Genomic DNA, 22,013 nt, shown 5'->3' on the forward strand with positions numbered 1-22,013 from the left:
AAACCTATTGTTACCTTCTTATCAAGCACTCCACTCCACTGCATCGCCAGACAACTTTCACGGAACACTAGCGTAAAGCTCACCGGCCTTAGTGTGGGACCCGGCAAGAGAAGTATAGATCCCAACCCCGTGTAACATCCTACTAGTCCAAGTAAAGCCCCAACCCTGGGCTCAATGACTTATATACTGGAATACAGCACTGACGTCCTTCAAGTCATTCGCCGTCTCCTGTCTAAGCAACAAATCCTGAATTTTGCCAAGTGCGCCCGTCTCCCCATCGTTAACAAAATGATTCCAAGTACTCGTATCACCATACAACATGGCCGGAGCCTTCATAATTTGCTTGCCGTCCTCTTTTCGGCATCGCTTGCATTTGAAGGTGTCGTGGGTATCACTAGTCGTATTATCGCGGTATTGGAAAAGCTCACGAAGTGAGTCAAGACTAAAATGCCGCTCTACATCCTCTGCAGAATCAACAACACAGGACGAGAGCGACTGCTTGTGAGATTGTCGCTGGAAGACCTTCTCTTCAATGGTACCGGTGGTGATGAAGCGGTACACGAAGCAGTCCTTTTTCTGGCCATCACGCCACACACGAGCAAGGGCTTGCTGGTCAGCAGCTGGGTTCCAATCGGGATCGAAAAGGACAAGTCGGTTAGCGCCAATGAGATTGAGACCACATCCACCGGCCTTGGAGGAGAGAAGGAAGACAAACTCAGGGCTTTCCGGGTCATTGAACTTGTCAACCAGTTTTTGTCGTTTGCTAACATTCATTGTACCGTCTAGGCGGAAACAGCCATATCCACGTGATCGGCAAAGCATGGCAAAAATGTCGAGTGTCTGAGTGTAGTTGGAAATCAAAACGATCTTGTCGTTTGTCTCAGCGCGGATGCGCGCAAGCATACGGTCAAGGACAGCCATCTTTCCAGAGTACCATACCTTAACCTCCCGGTCTCGACCTCGTGCGTCCTTTTGCACAAAATCTTCAGGTAGCTTATCTTCACACCCTGGCAAGTCTTCTGGTAGATTGAGTAGGTCAGGGTGGTTGCACAGCTTCTTGAGCATGCCAATGACCTTAAGGGGCTGCGAACCTTTGCCGCGTAACAGGCTTTGAACATCCGGTGATTTAATGAAATGGTTGTATAGGTCCTTTTGAAATGGTGCAAGATTGCAGAACACGACGTGCTCATATTTGACTGGTAGGTATTTGGAGAGAATGTCGTTAGTTCGTCTGATGATGAACTTGTTGACCAGACCCAATAGCTCTGTGAGCCGCTCGTTACCCTTCTGCACGTCGGCGTCTGTTCCGTTGGCATCGCGACCCTTCAGAATGGGTATTTCAAATTGCTTGCGGAACTCCATACGTGTACCAAGGTAACCAGGATTCGCAAAATTGAGCAGTGCAAAATACTCCGAAAGATCGTTCTGGATGGGCGTACCGGAGAGAATAACACGTCTCTGTACGTTCAAGCTGTTCAAGGCCGTGAAAGTTAAGCTGTCTCCATTCTTCAATCGATGACCTTCATCGCAAAGCATCAATCCAATTGGCGTTTGTCCAAATTCGTCAACGTAAAGTCGCAGTGTTTCATAAGACACAATCAACACTGGCCGAACAACTGCGCGTCCAGATGCTATTGACCATTGCCGTATTTGTTGAATCAGTTCTTCTTTCGACGCTTTTCCGTCGATCGCGAAAGGGGTAACAGCGTCTTTCCCCAGCCATTTCACCAGCTCGTTTGCCCAGTTTCTCACTAAACTTGAGGGACATGCAATAACACATTTCTGTATCGTGGATTTACCAGCTTCAGGCGACTGTTTCAACAGCGTCCACATCAGCGTGATACACTGCAATGTCTTGCCGAGACCCATCTCATCGGCCATGATACAGCCGTTCGCCTTTGAATCAATCATACCAGTTGTGGCTCGGTACAAAAACTTCACTCCTTCGACCTGATGGGGTCGCAGAACCTTGGCAAGCCTTGGATCTATCACCACTGGTACACGCGGCCGCTCGTTGTCTACCTTCTTCTTCAAACCCAGTATCTCAGCCAAACTCTTATGAACCAGTGGAGCATCTAGCTCCTTCTTCTCAGTTTGGCTTTCCTTGGGCTCAGGCTCTTGTTTCGGCTCAGGCTTATCGTCAACAGTTGGGTCGTATAATACGATTGCAAATTCTCCACTGGGATCATGCAGTGGTCGTGCAACGAAGACAGTTCCAGTTCGCATTCCCAGTAGAGGCGCTGGTCGGTTTGGGTTGTATGCTCCGGTGTCCTTATTGACTAGAGGCACAATAAATTTTGCCCTGAATGCAGTCTCTTTGTCTTTGGGTTTGAACACTGGGAATCGGTTCGCGTCTCGTGTGGCGAGGGCTAATCGATCCTCGTTGGAGTATGGTTTATCACTTTCCCCATCCTCACCACCAGCGCCAGAGTAATCGACTTTCCTCCTCTTCCTCGCTGGCTTTTCTGATACTCGCGACACTGTAGCTGAACCTGGACATCGAAATGGCTTGATTAGACGCTCGGTCGACTGTGGAGTGCCACCATAGAGACGCGCTGCAGGCTTCAACGGCGTAGCCTCGCCAGTTGCGAGTGATTTCGGCCGATGCATGATGAATCACTACACCGAAGAACTCGGCAGGATTTTATGAGGCGTTTTGGACAATGTGGTGAAAGTTGAAAGAATAGTGCAGAAGTGTTGCTCGGTGCTCCAAGGTGGCGGATCAGCATCGCGTCCCTAATTAGCGTATTCGCGCTGTCACGTGCAACAATAGGCACCTACATCATCCTACACAAAGTCAATTTATCCATTGTAAACATTGCAATCATCCAGTGAAATGAAGGAATTCCAAGAAAAGTGTGAAAATGGGTTGATTCCGCAAAAAAAATGAATTGAACCTGGTGCAGAAAACCCTGTGACCGGCACCTCCGAGCCTCTCCGCAAATTCCCCAAACGCACCCACTACCGCCACCACATTGCACATCTTCAACATCATGGCGCGAAAAGCAATAGCGAAAGATCAAATTGTCAAATTGATTGTAGGCGCAGGTCAAGCGTCTCCCTCACCGCCTGTAGGACCGGCGCTGGGAAGCAAAGGTGTAAAGAGCATGGATTTTTGCAAAGTATGTCACACAAAGATCTCTACCTCGACCCATTGTCGCAAGACCATCCAGTTGACAATCTAATGTCAGGAGTTCAATGCAAGAACAGCACACTATACAGCGGGCACGCCGATACCTGCGCGCATCACAGTCCGCCCCGATCGCTCATTCCACTTCCAGCTTCGCACACCACCCACTGCGACCCTCCTCCTAAGTGCGGCGGGTGTACTACCAACCAAGAACAAGATACGGGGTGCAGGAAACGTTCCTGGACCAATGAACAACCACGAAGGACAAAAGGGAAAAACGTCAACGAGTAGTCCAACGGTGGGAAATGCAGTCAAGGGTACGGTGGGTACTGTCAGCCTAAAGCACGTGTATGAGATTGCCAAGATCAAGCATAGTGAGACGCGATTAAGCGGGTTGAGTCTCGAGGGAATTGCGAGGAGCATCGTAGGACAGGCTGGAAGCTTGGGTGTAGTCGTCGTGCCATAGGCTGATGGACAGAGTTTCGGATTTTCGTTGCTGCTCTGCCCGAGTCATTTCGGGGGGGGCTTAGAAGTACAGAATATGAGACGCAGCGAGAGCATCCAGATCAAATTCTTGTCTATTGTACAAGACAAGGATCGGATGATGGGGCTTGGACATGGCACATGCACCTTTGGACACTGGGTCACTGCTGGAAAGGGCATTGTATAGATACTTGGAACTTGCAGAGGTGGGAACATGTCTTCTCTAAACATCACTCAACATGACCAGAACTAAGAGAAGGGAGTTACAATATGAACCAACGTACATGCGAAAAGTGGCTCTACGTTGAGAGAAAATCCATATTATCCAGTATACTATATAAACATCTAACATCATGATTGCATTCAAAGCTAGTCTATAGTGATGACCTGCTCAAGATGAGTGGGAAAAGGCAAACGTCGTTAGTGAACGAGGCCCTCGTTTAAAGGCTGGTTGCGGACGTTTGCCTGAAATGTGGCTGGTGGAAGATCAGGAGTGGTAGGCTTTCGTGTGATGGATATCTTGAACAAGGTTGGTCTTTGCTCAGCTCAGATTCCATCCGAGCTGCCGCTTGATCAAAAGCCATAAATACCCCCATGCTCTTGGAATCTCAATTGATGGTCCCTCAAATCTGCCCACAAGCGCAGCTCACTTTCTTCGTCAAAGCTGCTGCCATTGAGATCACTAACTTCTGGGCTTACCCTCTCCAGCTTACTTAGTATATCCAGGAATTTGTACAGGTAATCTTGATGCTGTTGCGCTACACTACCTTTTCTTTCTTTAGGTACGTCAAGCAGCGTGCTGGCAATGGACCGGATTTTTTGTATCTATGTTGAACGACCTGTAAGCTTACGAATGGACGAATGGTGTTTGATGCAAAAAAAACATAACGGAGGATATCACCAGGTGTCTGGCTTGATAGAGGAAACCTAAGTCTTGCAAATGAATGTGTAGACTTACAAAAGAGTCACCATTGGGCTCCATGTTAACCATGTCGATGTTGCTTAGTACCACTAAGAGGTCTTTGACTACCTGTTCGCGCTCTTCGGACATTGTCTTTTCGAGAGCTTCAGGGTCAGTTGTGTCAGATACAAACTTGTCGATTCCTGCGGCAATCGCATTGGTAGAGGCCTGCAGACTCGCTTGGGCTTTTGTTCTTCGATACTTTTCTAGTTGTAGAAAATACTTCTCAACCAAGTGGGAGCGGGTGGCCAAATGGCTAGCGTATATGTTTGCTTTCTGTATCTCGTAGCGTCGTGCATCAGGAGCATCTGACTTGTGGTAATCATCTATTGCAGGATCTCGCATGCCTGCGTACTCGGCTGCGGGCGGTTGGTACGGTTTCTGTGGCTCAACCTCGCTATCTTTCCCAGTCTTGGGACGAACCTTCAGTGCCTCTGGTATGCTTTGCAAAATCTGCCTGCAACGCTGCAAGCTTTGCTGCAAAACGCGCTGCTGTCGGTCCCAATCGAATATCTCATCAATACCGAAAGCCATCTCGGCTGTAGCGAGCGAAGAGTATGAAAGATAAATGCGCACATTAATGTTGAAACCAGTGAGCATTGAGACGACACCGTCTTGCTGTGGCTGGATTTCGTGAGGGAAGATGTGCACATCATCTACTTCTCGTGGTAGAGGAGGTAGAGGCTCGCTGGGCGTTGCAGGCGCAATCACAAGCTCTCCAAAAGACGCACCCAATTGCTGTATGGTCCTAACTGAAATTAGCAATTATTGAGATTAGAGATAGGGCACAACCTACCGCACACCAACAAAGACAGTCCAGAAGACGCGACGGCCGATCTCTTCTGTGATGTAGTCGACTTTGGCCTCCCTCGAGCCATCGTAGTTGGGACCACTAGAGCCCCAGGCATTAGGTACACCGCCGAGGTAAGTATAGCCCTGGAGTTCGGGTTTATGGAGGCCTAGGCCGCGTATGATGGTCAGGCATTCGGCCATGTACAGGCGCAGCTGCCGCCATTGGAAGACATAGGCTCCAGTCAAGCCAAGGAAATAACTTGTGCAAGCATCGTACACACTCAGAGAAGGACGATCGAGGTAGCCAGGGCCCCGCGCGCGGGCACAAACGTCTCTGCACTTGTCAACCAGGGCAAGATGATTTGGGTATTCGTGGCGCGTCTGTGAGTTGAGGTGCAGGCGCGGTTTCCGGGGGAAAGAGGCGACCAAGGTAGCGATCATGGAGGCCAGCAGGGCGAGGAAGGAGGGATTTGTCAAGTCTTCTCTGCGACCCCATGCTTCGCGAAACGAGGGCTCATGGGGAAAGGGACATAGTGGATGTATGTAGGTAAAGAAGTCGTCAATTAGGGCGTTGAGGGTGGGGAGGGCGCATATTTCCTCTGCAGAGAGCTGGGCTGGCTGGGAGGATTGGAGCTGGGAGGACTGGAGTTGGGCCAAGGCGTGGGCGGCACTGGTGGGAGATTCGGGCGCTGACCCTTCCGAGTCTATGCCGGCAACGCGCCGCCGCTTGATGGCTTCGGCGTGTCTATTGGGAGGCCCGCGTCGTCGGCTGGGGCGATCGAATGTGCATGGAATTTCAAGAGCTACACAGGCCCTACAGGGCGGGCCTGATTCATCGCACTGGAGCAGAGGGCGCGAGTCAGCAACAACATGTGTGGGCCCAGTACAGGTACATGTACGGGGCGTGTGGGCGCGTAGCGTGGCATACCTTGACCTTGCGGATGCTGCAGGAATCGCAGGCCTTGCGTAGCCTGTTTGGCTTGGACTGTTGGGGTTGGGATTGGGATTGGGGCTGGAGTTGAGGCGAATTCAGCACATGATTTGCGTGGAGGGCCTGCTGGGCTTGCTGGGCCTGGAGCACCTCGTTGATGTTCTCGAGCTTGGGAAAGGCGGCATCGTGGGGGTAGGGCAGACGGACAGACTGTGGTGGTGGTGGCTGCTGGACCGGCTGGACCGGCTGTGCTGGCTGAGTGGCATCGAGGGCGTGGGCGGGGGAATAGGTGTAGTGCGGGTCCTGGGGTGGGAGGTACTGGGGCGAATCTGGGGATTTCATGATTCCGAATATCTCCCGCCGCGCAGGAAGGAGGCGAGGTGACGTCGCGTCAGCTTCGGGACACAGACAGACGAGGCGTCGTGGGGTGCAGCGAGGAGCCGGAGCTGGCGCAGGCGCAGGAGCTGGGGCAGGCTGTACTACAGTGTCCCTCTGGGACTCGTCGCATTGCGCAGCCAGACACGGACGGGAGACGAAGAGCAGAAACAAGACTGGACTGGACTGGACTGGCCTGCCACTGCACACGCAGGTGAGATTGACGTCGCGGTCCGACCACACACGGAAACAACCGAGGCGACCAAAGAAAAGGCCTGGCGTGGACTATGTCCATGCCCATGCCCATGCACTGCACCATCCCCAAGCGATGTCGATCCAAAGCCAACAAAATCCTCCGACACTGTGAACACATGTTCGTCCCATTGCGTCCTGATACCACCACACACGTCATCGCCAATACAATGCCCTGCTTGGCCATACATACCACTAGCAAGTACTACACATCCTGCCTCCACTGTTGCCCGCCCAACACTCCCTACCACGCATTCACGACGGCCGGGTTCCACTCCAGCCCCTCGCCTCGTCGTGTCTGTCAATCGCTGTCGTCGCTGTCCGCTGAGCTGCGTGTCGGCGGGCGTGTGCTTCGCGTAAGGGAAAAATCAAGCACGTCCGACTTGTCCCCAGCATCAACATACTTGCGCAGACACCACCCAATCTGCACAGCCGTCGATGTTTCCTTGCCCAGCGGATCAATCTGCCGCCCCTTGACAAATACTACACGCACGCTGTTAGCACCTATCCCACATCTCTCGACCCAGCCAGCTACTCACTGATTTGGTTCTGACTATCCTCGCGGTCGTAGACCTTGTCCGACGAGCCAAAGGCAATAAGTCCGAGTTTGGATGAGCGCCCTTGCTCCTTGGCATGGTCCGAACTGCGCTCAAACCCATGTTGCGCCAGCCCGGCAAGGAGATGCTCATAGATCTTGCGCGGCAGTTTGCTTGACGAAGGACTGTTGGTCGGCCACGTTGTAATGTTCAGTGTGGCCAGATGACAAAGGTCACCCAGGCAGTTTTCAAAGTTGACAAAGCTATCGTTCTTGCTTCGAACCACGCTCACGGCAGGAAACGCTACTGAAATCTGCTCTAGCAAAGTGCAGTCCTTGCATATCTGCGAGAAGGATGAATAGTCGTACACGAGCTCCTCGTCACAGCTCTCGGGGCCCGTGCTACCATGCACATTCAGGCTCTTCAACGTCTTGCCATGGCGCACAATGCCCGCAGCAGCCGGCAGCGCCTTGACGTACGTCAGGTCCAGTGTCAACGTCTTGATTCCAGACACTAGGCAAAGAAACCCGTCAATAGCACCTAGCCCATCGTTTTCCGTATTGTCGTCGTGCTTGAGTTCCAGTGTCTCGAGTTTGTCGGGAAGCTTCGTGCTTTTGCTCAGTTCGGCCAACAGGGCGTCGGCGCCTGAGCAGCCAAACACACGGATGCTCTTGATCGTTTGGAAATCGATCAGTTTGCAGTATGTCCCTGCCGCGTACCGCAAATGTAGCTTTTGTAGTGTGATCTCTTTGAGGGCCATGGGCGTACACTCTGCGAAAGGCTGCATGTGGCTGAACATGGTTGAAGTAATCAGACCAGGCTCATTGACCGTGTCGTTCAACTCGCGCGTGGTAATGGACGAATCCAGCTCATCAAAGCTGGCGTGTAATGTTATCTTGTCAAGTGTGCGTTTGGCCGTGTTCTTGAGTAGAAAGTGACAAAATTCCAGAACCTCTCGTGAGTCCGGGTATAGGCCAATTTTGCGCACATTTTCAAAGCACTTGTCAATATTGGGCAGTTTCTGCAGCTCCTCCAAAACATTGTGGTCCAGAGAAATGCCTTCCAGCCACTTCATGCGCTTCTGCTTTCGATACAGCAAGACCAGGTTGTCCCCAGAAAAGGGCGACCAGGGATGCCATGAGAACTTGTCCAACTGATTCTCTGGCAGCAGTTCCAAAATCATGCGAATGGCAAAGTTGGCCTGCTGTTGTTGGTTGCATTTGTCTAGCACATCTGCAAGGTAGAGGTCCAGCTTGCGCACATGTTGTAGGCCGATGTTCCTAGGGTTGAGGAAGGCTGCGAGGCGCGTATCGTTGGGCGAGCCGACGTCGAGAGTGACTTCGTAGTAGAGCTGGCGGGCAGCAATCTCATGCAACTGCTTGCATGTGAGACATAGATTCTTGAGGTCGGTCGGGCGGTTGATCTACGATATGAGGGTCAGCTATAGCAGCCACACAGAGGCTACGCGATACTTGCGTGCTGAATGACGAGCGTCTTCAAGTCGACAGACAAGTCCATGAAAGCTAGCCGGGACGCCATCTTGTGAGCTGTGCGACGAGAGCCGCTCGCCTGCCGGAGAATATGATCTTGGCCGGGAGTAAGAGGCCGAGTGTGGTGGTGTGGGTGTTTTGCTATGGGCGTCTTGTGATAGGTGAAGAGTGTGTGGTCGAATTGTGTTTGTCAGCGCTGCTGCCTGCTGCCTGCTACCTGGCGCTGCACACGGCGGGTTGCTGATGAGGCTGAAGTGGACAAGCAAGAGTAGAGTAGGGGGCGGAGGCTTCTGGGGCTTCTCCACGGCTTGCCTGCGCCCGCCAAAGCAACCAACCCTCAGCCTCACTTCACCTGTCCCGCCATGACGAGGGCCCCCACCGCTGGCTGGGCCGAGGGAGAACCAGGGTCCACACGGGCAGAACAAAAGGGCGCTAGCATAGAGTAAGTAAGTACACAGTAGCCGACATGCTGGGGTAAGTGGAGTGGAGTAGAGTGGTCTGCCTGGCTACCATTGGATGCTGTACTTGGACTGCTCCATTGGGCGGAGCGCGTCCACCTTTGATATGTACATCCAAGTAGTAGTACAAATGTACACACAAATACCATATATGTACACGTTTTAACAAGTACAAACACACACGCTCACACCCACAACACCCATGATGGATACACCAGACCGTCCTCTGCCAAGCTCAAAAATCATACGTTCAATTGTAAGGTATCCCCAAGAAAATGCCCAAGATGTTCAACGCCAGATGCCAGACACCTCGCTATGCAGGTGAGACCATGGATGAGACAAAGCCCCCCAAGAGATCCCTTCGCTTTCGCTTTCCAATATACACGTCTCCCTCATTCTTCTCCATCACTATCACCAAATCCTGCCAATAGCTCTGCCTCGAGTCCATCATCGTAATCCTCGTCCAGGTCAGGCGCAACCCCATTGGCTTCAGCCATCTTGTCCTCGTCTTCGCCTTGCTCCTCTTCCGGTCCGGTGGTTTCGGGACTGGGTAGACCAGACGACTTCTCTGCACTAACAACGTTTGTCATAGACGTCACTCGCTCCATAGTCCGTTTCTTCCGCCGTTGCAGTCGAGAAGTACTAGTGACGCTAGCATCGCTCTCCTCCGTCTCGCTAGCCTCTGTTGAATCAGTGCGCTTTCGCTTCTTCTTGGTTTGCTTCGCATCAGACATTGTACTGTTCTCTGACCGAACACTGTCCGTGTCCGATTCACTGCCGCCGTCCGTGTCTGTTTCATCCATAAACTCTGCCAATTCATCATCCAGCGCAGCCCACGCCTCATCGGACATCTCCACTATCGGTGAGTGAGGTGCCTCATCTGCCTCTTCGTCACCGGTTCCATTAATGCTCTCATCCTCGAGATCCGGAACTGGCGATCCACCACGGTCGGCAGCATCGATTTCGATCAGGTAAGGCGTCTCGTCCACATGCTCCCACCTGGTGCAACACTGAAACATCCATTCAGGGTTTACAATCTTGATGTGAGGATAACGAGCAGCTCGCTTGACTTTGGTAGTTTTTCGATCAGGGTTGGCAATGACATGGGTTGTCCGCCGATTGACACTGGTAGTGACTTCTGCACCGAAGCTCGAGATCCACAGTGCAAAGTCTGATCTAGGTCATTGTTAGTTGCGCGCTGCTGCTAGCGTCCGAACAAACTTACGACAAAACGTCCACGCCAAGAGGTATGATACCCGAAAACACAACCACAGCCCCATCGAGCACCTCGCTCTTGATGCGTGGCATGATTTCTGCAACATCAGGGATGACATCGTCCATGGCTCGTTTTTTGGGACTCTTTTCGCCTTTCAGCTCTGCAACACGACCACCCGCGGGCACTTTCTTAGCCTTCCTGTACTCGTCGTAAAATGTCTGGTGCACGCGAATCAGATTCTTCTCAATGATATCCAGGCCCCTATCGTTGTCGTTGAGGATGCTGTGTCGGACTTTGTGGTGTTCCACATGTTGCATATTGCCGTTTTCTACTTGAAGGGAGCCGTCTGCATCTTCCGCCTCGTCGTCCTCTTTATCTTGCATAAGTTGTTGCTGCAACAATGGCCGTTCAGTCTGCTGTGCAATAATAACCTTCTCCTGCTCCTTGGCTTGCACTTCCAAGTCCTCCGTTGCCGCCAGAGATATAAGTTGCTGCCCTAGTTCATTTAGATCTCCATTTGCAGCTCCAGCTGGACCGACTTCGGCAGGTTTGCCTACAACCGCGATAGTTTTGTTGGTCTCAGCATCGGCTGCTGATTTCTTCGGCGTAGGAGACAACTTGTCCTTGGTAAATGACACCAATTCTTGTTGTTTAGGCAGAAAGCTTGCGTTGATGTCTCCGGCACCAGGAAAGAAGTTGAAGACAGGTACACGGACAAGATGGGGACTGTATTGCCAGACGTCTGCTCTGTCATCAATGATGACACACATGGCTGTGTTCTGGTAGAAGAGTCGAGTCAGGCTCTTCAGCTTGTCTGTGTAGTTTTCATCGCGGCTGAGGATGCGGTCGCCAAAGTACTTGCGCTCGGGATCAATGATTTTTGCAACCGCTTGCGCATATGCTCGGGTAGCCATGGTGTAGACGTGCATTTCGTAGAGTTTGGAAACTCGATCGAAGAAGTCCTTGAGCCCTGGGCGCATCTTGACGTAGTACCAATTTGCAGCCACGTTGGATACATTGTCATCGGCGAGTTGAAAGCCCTGAACATCCTTGACAGCGTCGTGGTTTGGGTTCTCGGGATCCGCCTGCCACTCGGCAATTGTTCGTTCGCAGGTGGTGTGGATGACGGTCTGGTCGAGATCTACAATGAGGGTCAGCTTTCGCGCATTCAGGAGGCGCCTTTTAGCGTCCTCCTCAGCGGCTACGGCTTCTTTGTGGCTGACGAGGAGCGCGGTATTGTCATGGGCCATGTTGACGGTTGCGCGGTCGACGTCACGCTCCTTGGTCAGATAGTCGACCTGGGTCATGTCTCTACCGCAATCGACGCAAAGGCCGCCAAACTGGGTCTCGTGTGTGCATGGCTCTTCGATCTCAAGCAATGGAATTCTAGGGGCACGTTTAGCCTCCAGGGCTTGTCTTGCGACAACAAAGCAGACTCACCCGGATCGGTCGATGACAGTGCCTGGCTTGACAAACCATCGCGTGATCTTTCCTTCAGTGCTCGCATCAAAGGTTTGCCTAAACTTCTTCATCACCGTCCGCTCGCCTCCCCACTTGTCGCCCTCGACGACGCGGCTCTCATAGCTGTAGGTGAAGAGCTTCTCGGACCGTGGCACCTCGGCGTCGCGCTTCTTCAAGAGGTCGATGACGGTGATGGGATAGTTCAAATCCCGGGGTGAAAGGATCTTCATGCCGACCTAGGGCAGCCCATGCGACTGAGGACGTAGTAGTGATGGCGGTCGCGTCGTTCTTCTAGTTGGCGCATCCGGTACCGACGCGGCAGAGCAGTCGGAAGGCCGCTCGCGCGTCGTCGCAAGAGTGTTGGGGGTGCGAGCAACGTGTTGGATGGGGAAAGACACCTGAGTGCGTAATGGAGAGAGTCGAGGGTTCTGGCCAGTGTGCAGCGCGATACGGGAATGGGCTGGGTGCGAGAGTGGACGTGTTGGGTGTGCGACTGGGGATTGACGTATGGCGTCGCGGCTGGCCGATTTCCGATTTCCCCCCCAAATAATTTGGAGCGAGGGGCAGCTTTATACCTTTGCAGCCACAGGGCTAGCGTGCACCTTGCTCGCACGTCCGCTCAAACATCAAACCCAACGGACAAAGGACAGCCCTCGGGGCTCCCTGCCCGTCGGCCACATGCCCCGCTGGCCGATTACAGCAATGCTCCAATTTGGGCATGGTGAAAAAATGAGACAGAGAAGAATACAGCAATGCATCGTCGACAGTGCTACATATTGCCTGCACGGCGGTGCGGAAGCCCACGTACTTACACACAGTAGTGACTACGAGGACAGCGACATTGCCAAGACCCGCCGATCATCCTTGCGACCACAGTGCTGTGCGAACAGGACACAGCCACTACATCCATGTCAGGTGGCAGCCAACAGAGCCTGCCTTTGGTTTGGTTTGAAGAGACAAGGCTCATGTAGTAGTAAATGCAATACCAGGCATGTTGCGAGACACTCCAGATAGACTACACTCATATAATCTACTACTACCCTAACCCTCACTCCTACATTATTACATACATCCATCCAGGCCACGTAACCTCCTAACGCCTACCAATATCCTCGTCCAGAGTCCGATAAGACTCAATCCCGACGCGCAACTTCTGGTGGTGCCTGCTTCTGCGCAGCTGCGCCCTTCAACACCATGTTGCCCAGAACCAAAGAACCAGCACCCATCTGAGATGCGTCCTGGTTGATCCCCACCAATGGCTGCTGTATTGTAAAGGGATGAGCTCCGTCCATCTCCTCGCCTTCTTCAATGATTGTCCAGTCCTCTTCAAACTCCTCACTGTTGTCGTCATCCTGTTTCGTCTGCTTCTTGATGAGCGTGCGAGCGCGATCTAGTTCTCGGTAGATGGTCTGGATCGCAACTTGCGTGCCATTGTCCTACAACGTGTTAGCCATGGTACCTGCAACCTCTAGCTGTTGCCTATGCTCACCTTTCTGATCTTCTGTCCGAGCACTTTTGCCTTCATGATCATGCGCTGGCTGTTGGTGACTTCCCACAGTGCACGACTGAAAACACTCGTATTGACCTTCTTCAGCCATACTCCAACACCCATGTCTTCCACACGCTGCGCAAAGAAAAATTGGTCGCCAAAGAAAGGCTTAATAATGGTAGGGATTCCAGCTCGCAAGCTTGCTCCTGTAGTGCCGGAGCCACCATGGTGCACAGCAGCGTCCATCTGTTTAAACAACCAGTCGTGCGGTGCGGCCTGAATCTGAAAGATCTCAGGTGGAAGGGGAATCTCCGGCTTTGAAGCGTCTTTGGTCTCCAAACGATCAGACCAGCCTTTAGATAGCACACAGCGTACGTCTGCCTTCAACACAGAGTCTACGACAGTCCTAGTAAGTGCTGCGGGGTCGTCGATGACAATGGAGCCGAACCCAACGTAGACCAGCTTTTTGCCATCTGCGCGTGCCTTTTCCATGAATGCCAATAATTCGGTGGGAGGGTCGTATGAGTCGCTCTCATCCAGAAACCAATAGCCAGTGACACGAACCCAATCCGGCCAGTCGAGGGGCGGTGGCACCACATGGGGGCTGAAGTTGTACAGGAACGGTCGGAGACTCGCCTGCATCTTATGCTGCGTGGTTCCTTGAAGTCCCAATTCTCGGCGACGCCACTTGTTGATCTGACCAGAAATTGCAGTCCAGAATATAGTATCGAAGGTGATATATGTCAGACTGTTGTATCCTCCACCCATCTTCTTCTCCAACACAGAAAAGGCATGGGGGTAGGCTCGAGTACGTGTCCAAGGCATCGTGAAAGCCCGAAAGTATGGAATCTCCAAAGCTTCAGCTATGTGAATTCCCGCCATGGTGCTAGGACTCTCAATGAGCACATCTGCACCCTGGCAAGCCCGCCACGAAGAACTACACACGTCATCCAGCCATCCACGGAACTTGGAATTGGCCTCCTTCATGAACCCATACGTAAACATGCCATGTTCGACACAGATGCGCATCAGTTCAGCTGGGTTTCCATCAACAACGGCGAAGTCGATACCGTGTTTGCGCACCCAAGGCTCAAACTCGGCGTGTGTCGCAATGCGCGGCTTATGCCCCTCCTTCAGGAGCTCTTTGCATAATGCTATGTACGGCTGTACATCTCCTCGGGATCCAATGGTAAGGCAAACAATGTTCAACGGCTCTGGAGGTTTGAAGTCCACAAACGAAGCGAGTGGGTCGTCGAATATGAGGGGTATCCTGTCGTGGTCCGCAGCACGGACGATCTCCGATACATTAGCTTGCTTGCCAGTATCCGTGTGCTCGCGCGCCTGCTGGAGCAAGTCATGTTCTGCTTTGGCCGCCTCGTCTCCACTATCCACACCCGAAGAAGACGAATCTTCATCCTCGAGATACTTCGTATTCTCCAATATACGAAGCACTGTGATGGCACACTCGTCCCGATACTCCGCCTTTGAGAATTCGAAAAAGAGCTCTTCGTGACCTTTGATGACAACGGCGAGACCATGATAACCGATTCGGAATCCTTTTTCTTTGTTCACATTTTCGATATCTCGCATAGGGAGTATGACCTTGGTCTTTGACGTTGGCATCAAACTGCGGAAACAAAAATATCTTCCGCTTATGTAGATTTTGCCATAGTTTGGCAACACTCGCTGCAAGGATGCGAAGAAAGAAGACTGCAAAATCTCGGTTTCGGGAAAGGCGAAATGGTCGCGGAAATTCTCTACGGCCTTGGCTGCATCCTCATCGTCCTCGAATCCATGAATTTGATCCCCAGTCTCCAAGCCTTCAGCGGTGTTGTAGTGCTTTCGTCCGCCCGCAAGCATGCCGGATACTTTTTCGTAGTAACCCATCGACTCGCTTGCTAACAGAGTACCCATCTTCTTCGATCGAGTCCTCAAGAATCCAGCTAATCCCGATGCTTTCTGGAGTGGGTAGGAGGCAATATCCTGTAAGGCCGAAGATGATCCTGACATGCGAGGATTTGCTTGACTAGCGTCCGTGTCATCTTCAAAGTCAGGCGTACCCGTTATGGCTGCGGACTGTTTGGAACGTTTTGTGACATTTGTAGTCTTTGCTTGAGCTGACCGTGTTGTTTCCTGTGAGTCCCTATGTTGTAGATCGAGTTTACTCAGTGGTGCGTTATCGACGGGTAGGTTTGTGGGTCCACGGAAAAGATCGGAGCGGTCGAGTATTTGAGATGCGGAAGCATTGCTTTCATCTATCGATTGGATTGCGGCTGATGATTCTGTGCCTGGTTCGAATGAGAGCGTCGCCGACTCAGAATCCGCTGCTCTGGGGGACTGAGGCGAATCGTCTTCCGAATAGTGCTTGTGTTGCGTGCTACGTGGGTCACCACTGAAGCTTTGTTGCGGCTCATGAGATTGACGTGTCTCATGGCTTGAGCGACGAAGCGCGTGGGTAACATCCATGCTTCGTCGCACATCCCAGCTCTTTCTGTTGACTTCGTTGCTAGAACGACCGGACACATCACTTATGCTCGATCGTCTGACATGCGTTACAGGCAATGGTGATAAAGTAGCCCGCACATTTTCGCGGATTTGGGGCATCTCACTAGCATCTGTTGGAGATGTTATGGAGCCACGATGAGAAGCGGGTTGATTCTCGAGTTCACCAGCATCCGGGGTAGGCTGATGATGCTCGTTGTCATTGATCATGATGCGGAGCACATTGAGCGCATCTTGGCCGTTGTTGAAAAACGAGAAGAAATACTGCTTGTGTTAGACATTCTAAGATAGACCTTGGACAAAACATACCTCGTCTATGGCAAACGTCTCGTCGTTGTCTATTACACGGACCTTGACGGTATTTGCAAGGTCCAGTATCGAGCTCTCTTCAATCTCCAGAACATTTTGGATCGGGAGCGATATCTTTACACTGTTCCCGTCGTTATGAGTTCGGAAAATGACCTTCTGAATCGATCTGGTCCATTCCTTCGCACTCGCAGCACTGTCTGCTTTGAAAACATATCTTCTTTCGTCCGTTGTTATTGCAAAACTAGTCTCTTCTTCGCCTTTTTTCGTGCTTTCAAGTACTTCGGCAGTCAGGGCGTACTGGAGATTGATGCGATTTCTCGGAAAGTAGAGTTCTGCTGGGTTGGTGTAATATGCGAGTACGTCGCCACGCAAGACGAACCAGTATCTGTTCAGCTTCGATCGGCCACGCTTGAAGAGATAACCTGTTTTGGTGACATCATGCTATTGAACATAAGTAAACTGCAGCAACTTCAGGCAATGTATGCTTACATGCTTCTTGGGTAGGTATGCATAAAAGCATATGTGCTTCTGTGTGATGTACATGTAACCCTGTAATAGGATACTTTGAAGTAACCAGCATGGGTATTCGGATATGACCTCCTCAACCTGCTCGAATTCAAATATTTGCTGGATCCTTTTCGCAAGCGTCACAGGTTGTTGGCTGTTATCCACGCCGGCCATGCTTCCATTTCTGCTCTTCCGTCCAGTATTGGATGCTCTTTCAGCATGTGTTTCCTCGCCCATTGTGATATCGACTTTATCCTTTTCCATGTCCTTGTCCTTGCCTTTGGGCTGCCATTTCTTCAAGGCTGCTGTAGATTGACTGAGCGATGGTTTGGGTGGTAGAAATTGCGACGAAGACATTGGATGGGCTCGTGGGCCTTCTGGGCGTCCTTCTTTCCGGCTCGACACCTTCAGCCTGGGGAGCGAGCGTAAGAGCTTGTTTTCGGACAGTGTCCGTCTGTGCTTTCCTTTTGCCACATTCTTGTCCTGAGGCTCCTCTGTCGAGATGTGAAAGTCATTTGCAGAGCTTAAGCGACTCAATCTGGCAGCGCTGTCCAGACCATGGTACGATGCCTGCCGCTTGCCTTCATCTTCGCTATCACCGGAGTCAGCTTCCTGCATCGTGCCGAGGTCTGTTTGCGACTGCTGCCCTGCGCGAGCTATCATGGAGAATAGGGATTGATTCATCGACATGGTGTTATTTCGCTTTGGCGCCGTAACATCTTCCTGAGCATCATCACCATCCTTGAAGCGCTCCGGCACATCAAGCGACATGCCGCGGGACTCCCGTCTTGAATCTCTTCGTCTTCTGCTCATTCTTCGAGTCGATCTGTCTCTGTCTCTGTCCTGAGATGCCATGTTGGGAGGATGTGGTGGGTGTGTGTGCTTGCACTCAACAAACGATGAGGGTCGACGGCGTCGGTAGGCTGGTCAGCGGTGGTACTACGGCGGGCCGAAGAAGGCAGGTCGAGTCGGGAAGGGTAGTATAGATTACTATTACTGCAAGGGAGGTCGGAGGCTGCAAGGCAGTTGGGGTGCTTTGTTGAATGTCACATATTGGAAAGGTTGGAGGAATGACTTGGACGGGTACACGGTGAGCCATGCACGCTCATCAGCCACGAGACTCCCGCAGGGCGCCTGTTAGCGTGACATGATAAGACTGCCAGACACACTCCCAGGCACCAGCACCAGGCCCCTCGGCTTCACTTGTCATGTGCAGACCGCGTCATACTCGCATATGGACTCGGACAGCGACCTCGTCGTTATCAACCCACGCGCTTCGGGGTTGCGTGCTAGGTTGCCAGCCTCCGGTTGCCGCCATGGGCCAGCCTGCAGACGTCATTGGTCCGTACTTATCGATAGCGATGGACATTTACGCCGCATCAAGCCGTATCTGCCACATGCGTACTACTCTACACTATCATGTACTTGCGGGAATAGCCCCGAACACCCAAGGCAACTAGATGGCCGTCCGTCTAGCGCATGCTCTGCCACTTCTCCGCGTTGACAATCGACAGTCGGCAATTCTTCACGGCCGGTTATCATTATATGTACTACTACTACACCACACATCACGCTGCGACGAACACCGTGTTACTGGACTTGTTATCACATTTGCTATTATACGTACATCGACCGTGTTGCCATGTCGAGTCAAAATCAATACCTCCCAGACCCTTTCAACCAAAGCTAAATTTCAGCCAAACTCCAGTCACTTGGTCGACATGGCTTCTCATGTCATTTCGTTTGCTATTTGGCCATCATGTCCAGGGCTACATGTTTACTTGGACTTTGCAAGACCGACAGCAGAGTTGCCCAGGTCGTAGACAGAGTACCACTTCCTGAGGAAAGCGTCGCCGAGAATAACAAGAGGTCCGGCAGGTTCGGGGATATCCATACCCATGAAAGCAGAGATGCAAGATCCCTGGACATCGAGAACGTAGTCATAGGCGTCAATAGTGAAGTCGTGTCCAGTAAGCTTGAAAGTAAGGTCGGGCAGACTGTCGCGCTTGCTGCAGTCGACTGAGTACTGGCCGTTGTAGCCCTTCTTAGCGCCAATCGCCTTGTTGCTGTACGTTATTAGCGCCTGCATCACTATGTACCATGGATCAGTCCTTACAGAAGCTCAGCAATAGCCGAGGGGAGAGCAATCAGAGATGTGCCAGTGTCCAGAATGGCACCCATGTCGTCCATCTCAGCAGTCTCGTCGCCAAACGTGATGGAATCAAGGTCAACCTCCCAGTAGGCCTTGCGCCTCAAGGGAAGCTTGGTCAGCTTGCCCGTGTAGTGGCTCTTGTCGACACCGCCAAAGGTGGCCTCAGACTCCGTGCCGTCATTGGTGTTACCAAGGTAGAAGGCAAAAACAGGCTCGTCGAGCAGACCTTGGTCAATCATATTGTAGAACGGCGGGACTATGCCGTTGACACTAATAGTGTCGTAGCCAAGACCCATGATGCCATCGAACCTGCCAAAGGCAAATGCGAGACCAGGCTCAGAGGTAGCCTCGGCAAAGTCCTGGTTCTTCACCTTCACGTCGCCGATCTGGAAAACATCGTTCGAGACAAATCCGCTCAGAGAACCCGATCCGTACGAGATGGCGAATTCCGAACCGTTCCCCTTGTATGTAGATGAGAGAGACGAGTCGTACTTGGAGTGGAGATAGCAAGCGATGGAGCTGCACTCAGTCGATGGGACCCATAGGTTAGAGCTGCCCGTGTCAAGTACAACCTTGAAAGACTGAGGAGGTGTGCCGAGGGAGATCTCGGAAAAGTCTAGGGGCGTGTGAGCGCTGATCATACGACACTGCGAAACTTATGCGACATACACTGCGCGTTCAGGAAGTTGGAGATGGGCACAGGGTGCGATCCGTCTGTAATGTGGGGCGCCTTCAGGGCAGCCGCCATCTGAGACTGAGGCTGGAAGTTGGCCACGCGCTGGTGGGAGTACTTCTGCTTCAGGCCAGCGAGTTGGGTCTGAATGTTGGCATGTTCCTGGCGATCATCAGACAAACGTGCCAGCGCATGTGACTGTGATGAATGCTTACCAGCTGCTCAGAAAGCGAGATCTTCTTGAGTGGCGTCTTGTAGACAGCAGCAGACGCCGAGCTGGCCGCCGCGAGAAGGATCGCCGTCTTCATGATGACGGGCGATGAGTAAGAGAGGGATGAGATGTAAAAGGAGGATGGATAGGTGTGCGATGGACGATTGGGAAAGTCGTGGGGGAGAGATGGATGGAGCGATGGAGCTTAAGCTGGCTGCAAGCTAAGTATGGGGCGGGAAGGCATGGGGCTGGGGAAGCGCGGCCTCTGATTGACGTATGCATGGGGCTGGCGAAGCGCGGCCTCTGATTGACGTATGCGGGCCATGGCCTAAACACCTAGCGTGTCACGTTCCCTACTCGAGTCAGCTGCGTCTTGCATCTACTTGCTGTACGCTCTAGGCAACACACGACGCGCCGTCCTGAGCAAGCAAATGTGCCGCGAAAAGATGCTGCTGCTGCTGTTGCTGCCGACTGCAGTCAATCAATTCACATTATGTCATTCAGTCGCCGTGCACTTGCTTATCGCCCAGGCGGCTGCAGAGAGCTTGCGCAACGCGTCAAGCTCCCATCACTGACGCGCCAAAACACCCTAGCCTGTTCACATGATCCTGAGCACTGATATTACATCGAGCTTCTCGCCCTGTATCCCAACCAGAAGGCAAACGATTGCGTTATATAGTAGTAGTAGTAGTAGTAGCAGTAGTAGTAGCAGTACACTATGTACACCACCCATGATCAGATAGTCGCATCCGGTTCGTCCGTGTATTGTGGCGCCTGGCCCGGAATCACCTCCCGCTCCCGGCGCAGTCTTTCCAGATCAGCCGCCCACAGAGCAGAACTTGCAGGCGCTGTCATAAGAAAGAACATGCTGAATGGCGGCACAAGCTGCAGGAACAAGTACGCTGTCCCATACCTGTCGTTGGTCAGTTGCATCCCTACTGTCACATGCGAGCCATATACCAAGTGTATTGCCATCGTCGCCTTTTGATGGCAAGATTCCTTTGCTTGCGGTCGTAGCCTAGAAGCTGGAAGTATCTCCAGTGCTGAAGCGGGCCCGCCCGATAGCCCGTCAATAACAAAAATATCGGTACGCCAACGTACGGCACAAAGTTGATAGGCAGCAGGAGGATGAACTCGGCGATCTGACGAAAGGAAAAGGGCGCATAGACCGAGGGGCGTGTGGGCTTCCCGAGTCGGTGTACAGGATCGTTCATAGCATCTTCGGAGAGGGGCCGAGATTGGCGGACCAGGTCTTCATAGCCTTTGTACACCAAGACGGCGTCAAAAATATCGACTTGAGATTCATCCTGCACGGGATAAGCACTTGGCCATAGCCGGTGAACATGGCACGAGTACATACCACCAAGAAAGACTCAAATAGTAGTGCGACTATGGCTGCTCCCTCTCCAAGAACAAGAAACACAGCGTTGACCCAGGCACTGCCCGCAGGGTGGAACAGCTTGAGAAATAGGACTTGGGGTAGCAAGGTCCAGAAGAAAAGGTTGAGAAGCACAAACACACTGAGGAGAAATGCTGGGAGTAGGCGGGCTTGTAACAGTGGATAAAGAAATGGGTGCGCAATGAAGAAAATGGTGCCCTGTGGCATTGTTAGCTGGCCCAAAAGACATGTGTATATGCACATGATCGGTTACTTTTACAAGGTACAACGCCGCGACGGTGTTGTCCCAGGTTGGCTGGAATACAACTCTTGGGACATTTGCCAGAGCTGGCCGGGGCCTGTGTTGCGACATGTTGGAGTTGTTTGCTCTACTATGTAATAGTGGCTGAAAGTTGCTTTGGAGGGGACGCGTCCAAGAGGAAGTTACTTCAGGAATGACGTACCTAAAGGTCCAACTAATGACTAGTAATAGTAGCGTGTCCGTAACATTACCAAACAAGGGCCCTCAAACGAGCTTCGCCACGCTTACCTGGGCCCACCCGGCTTAGGACGCTTTCCGTCGGGGAGACACGCGAGGCTTATGCGCATATGCAACAACGGGAGAGCAAAGTACTTACTGGCAGTCTATAAGTAACCACATTGACAAGCCGTCGGCATTCCCAAAACACCATCATCCCACGTTTTGC

General features: G+C 52.2%; 7 protein-coding genes across 7 annotated transcripts; 1 reads left to right on the forward strand and 6 right to left on the reverse strand.

Annotated features, from left to right (window-relative positions):
- Positions 1 to 171: 171 nt before the first annotated feature.
- COCCADRAFT_29544 (uncharacterized protein) lies at positions 172 to 2,610 on the reverse strand (the record flags this gene model as incomplete). The annotated part of the gene is made up of 1 exon (XM_007718144.1): positions 172 to 2,610. One exon carries the CDS (start codon positions 2,608 to 2,610, stop codon positions 172 to 174), a length of 2,439 nt encoding a protein of 812 aa, XP_007716334.1.
- A 383-nt stretch (positions 2,611 to 2,993) lies between these two features.
- COCCADRAFT_106745 (uncharacterized protein) lies at positions 2,994 to 3,596 on the forward strand (the record flags this gene model as incomplete). The annotated part of the gene is made up of 2 exons (XM_007718145.1): positions 2,994 to 3,122; positions 3,192 to 3,596. The coding sequence occupies 2 exons, from the start codon at positions 2,994 to 2,996 to the stop codon at positions 3,594 to 3,596; spliced, it is 534 nt and encodes a 177-aa protein (XP_007716335.1).
- Positions 3,597 to 4,186: 590 nt separating this feature from the next.
- COCCADRAFT_40248 (uncharacterized protein) lies at positions 4,187 to 8,999 on the reverse strand (the record flags this gene model as incomplete). Its single annotated transcript, XM_007718146.1, has 7 exons — positions 4,187 to 4,438; positions 4,572 to 5,322; positions 5,371 to 6,206; positions 6,295 to 6,651; positions 7,325 to 7,407; positions 7,464 to 8,883; positions 8,937 to 8,999. 7 exons carry the CDS (start codon positions 8,997 to 8,999, stop codon positions 4,187 to 4,189), a joined length of 3,762 nt encoding a protein of 1,253 aa, XP_007716336.1.
- An 801-nt stretch (positions 9,000 to 9,800) lies between these two features.
- COCCADRAFT_106737 (uncharacterized protein) lies at positions 9,801 to 12,315 on the reverse strand (the record flags this gene model as incomplete). The annotated part of the gene is made up of 3 exons (XM_007718147.1): positions 9,801 to 10,584; positions 10,634 to 12,010; positions 12,065 to 12,315. The coding sequence occupies 3 exons, from the start codon at positions 12,313 to 12,315 to the stop codon at positions 9,801 to 9,803; spliced, it is 2,412 nt and encodes an 803-aa protein (XP_007716337.1).
- A 903-nt stretch (positions 12,316 to 13,218) lies between these two features.
- COCCADRAFT_106765 (glycosyltransferase family 1 protein) lies at positions 13,219 to 17,747 on the reverse strand (the record flags this gene model as incomplete). Its single annotated transcript, XM_007718148.1, has 5 exons — positions 13,219 to 13,521; positions 13,575 to 15,983; positions 16,131 to 16,340; positions 16,386 to 16,826; positions 16,875 to 17,747. The coding sequence occupies 5 exons, from the start codon at positions 17,745 to 17,747 to the stop codon at positions 13,219 to 13,221; spliced, it is 4,236 nt and encodes a 1,411-aa protein (XP_007716338.1).
- A 922-nt stretch (positions 17,748 to 18,669) lies between these two features.
- Positions 18,670 to 20,025, reverse strand: COCCADRAFT_8417 (uncharacterized protein; the record flags this gene model as incomplete). Its single annotated transcript, XM_007718140.1, has 4 exons — positions 18,670 to 18,958; positions 19,009 to 19,660; positions 19,714 to 19,879; positions 19,933 to 20,025. 4 exons carry the CDS (start codon positions 20,023 to 20,025, stop codon positions 18,670 to 18,672), a joined length of 1,200 nt encoding a protein of 399 aa, XP_007716330.1.
- Positions 20,026 to 20,663: 638 nt separating this feature from the next.
- Positions 20,664 to 21,679, reverse strand: COCCADRAFT_106749 (uncharacterized protein; the record flags this gene model as incomplete). The annotated part of the gene is made up of 4 exons (XM_007718149.1): positions 20,664 to 20,841; positions 20,889 to 21,235; positions 21,289 to 21,525; positions 21,581 to 21,679. The coding sequence occupies 4 exons, from the start codon at positions 21,677 to 21,679 to the stop codon at positions 20,664 to 20,666; spliced, it is 861 nt and encodes a 286-aa protein (XP_007716339.1).
- Between the last annotated feature and the right edge of the window lie 334 nt (positions 21,680 to 22,013).

Source organism: Bipolaris zeicola (genome assembly GCF_000523435.1).
Source record: "Bipolaris zeicola 26-R-13 unplaced genomic scaffold scaffold_215, whole genome shotgun sequence".
Lineage (NCBI taxonomy): Eukaryota > Fungi > Ascomycota > Dothideomycetes > Pleosporales > Pleosporaceae > Bipolaris > Bipolaris zeicola.